This window comes from Oryctolagus cuniculus, chromosome 1 (assembly GCF_051225735.1).
Source record: "Oryctolagus cuniculus isolate XC-2025 breed Fujian yellow rabbit chromosome 1, ASM5122573v1, whole genome shotgun sequence".
Classification (NCBI taxonomy): Eukaryota; Metazoa; Chordata; class Mammalia; order Lagomorpha; family Leporidae; genus Oryctolagus; species Oryctolagus cuniculus.
This window is the reverse complement of record NC_142867.1, coordinates 61,882,014-61,886,129: the sequence shown is the minus strand read 5'-3', so window position 1 is coordinate 61,886,129 and position 4,116 is coordinate 61,882,014. Positions and strand designations below refer to the sequence as shown.

The 4,116-nt window shown below is 38.4% G+C and overlaps 1 protein-coding gene across 1 annotated transcript; it reads right to left on the bottom strand.

The window, feature by feature from the left end:
- Positions 1-491: 491 nt before the first annotated feature.
- OLR94 (olfactory receptor Olr94) lies at positions 492-1,436 on the bottom strand. Its single transcript, NM_001171446.1, is given in 1 exon segment — positions 492-1,436. A coding segment is annotated over 1 exon segment (945 nt).
- Between the last annotated feature and the right edge of the window lie 2,680 nt (positions 1,437-4,116).

The following is a 4,116-nucleotide window of genomic DNA, read 5'->3' as shown; positions in this document are numbered from 1 at the left end:
CTCAGTCTCAGAGAATAAGTTTTACAGGTTTTAAAAGCTTTTCAATACATATTTTGATTCCATTGTAGTTAATTTATCATTATATTGGAATGATAAACTCTGAAAATAACAAAATTATTCATCAGCATTATTTAAGATGAAATCCAGAATGGTGAGCTGTAGATAATTTGATCATTTAAGATTCTATTTTCATAAATTTTGATTATGAATTATGAAGATTTGCCAGTTAACATAGAAAACAGAACACCTACAAAATAAGCCTATTTTGTACAATCCTGAATCCCTACATTTTCTATGTGCAATATTTGAAGAATTAAGTAGCAATGATGAGGTTTTGTTTTCCTTAGGAAACTTGGTAGAGTATCTAACTTAAGTGATTTTTTTCTTGGCATATTTGCCTTATTAAAAAATATTTCCACTGTTATGTGATCTTCTTTTCTGTTGTTAATGTTTTGTGGTGATTTCATAAATCATGTAACTTGTTGATTATTTTAGGATTTGTGAGAAGTCAAAACTTGTAGAAATCGCTCTCTGATTCTCTTGGTTCTTATGCCATAGATCATTGGGTTCACCATGGGTGGAACAAGGAGATAGATGTTAGCCACGAAGATGTGAATATGAGGAGCCACACCATGTCCAAATCTGTGAGTCAGGAAGGAGAAAAAGGCAGGAGTATAGGCCACTAGGATCAAGCACACGTGAGACCCACAAGTGCCCAAGGTCTTGAGCCGAGCAGCCTTGGATGGAAGATGGAAGACAGTGTAAAGGATGACAACATAGGAGCATATGATTAATATGAAATCCAAACCACCTGTCAGGAAGGCAGCAGTTAGGCTGTATATTCTGCAGATCCTCGTCTCTGCACAAACAAGCTTGATGAGAGCCATGAATTCACAGTAAGTGTGAGGGATGATATTACTTCTGCAGTACGGAAGCCACCGAAGCATGAAAGGCTGAGGGCTGAAAAGCAAAGCCCCACGTAACACAATGGCTAGCCCCACGCTCTTGATGACTCTGTGTGTCAAAACAGTGGAATGTCTCAGAGGCTTGCAGATCGCCACGTAGCGGTCAAAGGCCATGGCCAAGATAAACCCTGAGGCCATGCTGCACAGTGAATGGATGAGAAATACTTGTACAAGGCAGGCTTCAAAATGGATATTCCTGTTACGAGACAGAAAAATACTGAGGATTTTAGGTGTCGCAGTAGTAGATATGATCAGGTCAGCCACAGAGAGCATACAGAGGAAGAAGTACATGGGCTCATGCAGTTTGGAATCCATTCTGATAATAAAGAGAATAGAGAAATTTCCTAGGAGGGCACTCAAGTACACGAGACAGAAAGGTATTGATAACCAGATGTGCATATCTTCCATACCTGGAATGCCAACGAGGATAAAGGTACTGGGGTAGAAATTGGTATTATTTGGCAGTGACATGATAAACACTGAGGCTGTGTTCAGCTGTGTAGTGGTGTAGATGCTTTCATGGTTGTCTGTCCACTGGCACCTTCACTTCCTTGCATAATAAAAAATGTAACTTTTTTATTGTAGAGACAAATAGTAGATAGAACTGAACCTCTATAATCAGATTTTTAACAATGTAATAGGAGAGAAAATTGTACAAATTGATGATTAAGTTCTCATGCGATTATTGCAGTGAAAATTACATGAACAAGCACCGCATATAATGCAACAGAAGGAGAACTTATTCCACTTGTAAGGGTCAAAGGATTCATGGGTAAGATGCTTAATCTTGGGTCTGAAGGATTCTGGACCTTTAAAATAAAGAGAAAAATATAAATTAAGAAATATCACAACCAGAAGATATCAAAGGCACCACTGAGAATATCAAAGAATTGCTTTGTAATTCTAGGCAGGTTGAGGTTAGAGTAGTTGTTTTTAAATCTACTTTTTAAAATTTTCATAAGTATTAAATAAAACTATGTATGTATATGTATGTATAATATAATGTGCAGCATTTTGTTCATTTGAATGGAATTAACATGTATCGATATGTGATTTTAATTCTGCATGGTCTAGAGTAATTTTCCAAGGAAATGAGAGCAATGAAAGTAATATCAAAAGTTTCTAACCAAAAAAAAAAAAAAAAATTCTCAGCAACTTTCTCCTTGAACTTATCATAAAATCAGGAGTTACTATTTATTTATATCAGAAAGCTATTTTTGTACCAGGTGATAAGCATTCCCTCTCATTTGATACCCTTTACTCCTATAAAAAGCTCTTCTTTTCCCCACCCTTTCTATCCAATACAAAGTTTGCATATCAGTGCTCTGCAGATTCCAGTAGACAGTTCAGAATTTAACAATATATAACTAAGTTATGTCATTCAGTTATGGAGTTGTCAGCTACTGAGCATGGATGAATTTTATTTGTTTAGCAACACAGAAAATATGTTAATATCCCAAATTATTTGACAATGAAGTGGGAAATAGGCTCAATATCTACAGTACACTTTTTTTTTTTAAAATAATGGCTTTACTGCAGCAAATAAATAGAACTTTAGATGCTAAATATTAGTAGGGAAAGTATAGGTCAAGCACATCTATGATTATGCAATAAATTTGCTCTTCAGGACAGCACTCTCATTAATGAGTATAGGAAGTTCAAGGAAACAAAACCAAACAAGGAAGACATGTGACATAGTTTCAGTCCTGAATTCTATAGTAAATATATAGGCTACCTTGTTTTTCTATGTTAAAAATAGAAAGAAAAATAAAGAGGCTAGTGCTATAGCTGTACCTGCGGCACTGGCATTCCATATGGACAATGGTTCAAGTACCTGCTACCCCACTTTCAATCCTGCTCCCAGCTAATGGCCTGGAAAAGCAGTGGAAGATGGATGGTCCAAGTCTTTGGGCCCCTGAAACCACTTTGGAGACCTGGAAGAAGCTCCTGGTTTCTGGCTTCAGGTCGACCTTCGTGGCCATCTGGGAGGTGAACCAGTGGATGGAAGCCATCTCTTCTCTCTGTGCCTCTCCTTCTCTCTGTGTGTAACCCTACCTCTCAAATAAATAAATAATTAATAGAAAAGGAGAAAACTTTTAATTAGGAACTTTCAAAGGAATATAACAATAATTTTTTTGAGAAAAAGGAGAAAAGAAAAAATGAAGAAAAGAAAAAAAAAACATGGAATTCAGTACAATATAGAAATGAGCATGCACTGGAAAAGATTGAGCCTGACAAAATTCTACCACGTTGTAGAAAAACTGCAAAGATAAATTAAATATATTTAGAAAAACAAAGCCACAAGCAATGTAGTTACTTGTGAAAGTAAACTTACTTTCCATGTCAGAGAATTGCTGTCCTATATACTAGGCCCCTAAACTCTTCTGCGAAGAGGACGTTCATAAAGAAATTTCCTTTCCATATTCATTAACCCTTAGGCTTACCCAGTTTTAGTCTTCACTTTCTTCTGAAGATTTAGTGACTTAGTTCTGAATTAGAAATTCAGATGGTAGGGGCAGGCATTGGACCTGGTAGTGAACATGCTGATTAGGGGGTTAAACTTGCTCAAGATCCTGATGCCAACTTCCTGCTAATGTGGACCCTACAAAAACAGTGGTGATGGCTCCAGTCATTGGATCCCTGCCCGTCTTTCGGGAGACCTGGACTGAGGATTGAATTCCTGATTCCTAACTCTGTCTTTGGCTTTGGCCCAGTCCCAGCTGAGTCCTGGATGTTTGGAAAGTGAAACAATGGAGGAGAAGTCTCTCTCTCTCTCTCTCTCTCTCTCTCTCTCTCTTTCTCTGTCTCTCTCTACCTCTCAAATAAATATATTTTTTATTTGACAGGTAGAGTTATAGACAGTGAGAGAGAGAGAGACAAAGAAAAAGGTCTTCCTTCCTTTGGTTCATTCCCCAAATGGCCGCTACGGCCAGCACTGCGCTGATCCGTAGCTAGGAGCCAGGTGCTTCTTCCTGGTCTCCCATGCAGGTGCAGGGGCCATGCACTTGGGCCATCCTCCACTGCCCTCCTGGGCCAGAGCAAAGAGCTGGACTGGAACAGGAGCAACCGGGACTAAAATCTGGCACCCATATGGGATGCCGGTGCCGCAGGTAGAGGATTAACCAAGTGAACCATGGCGCTGGCCCAATAA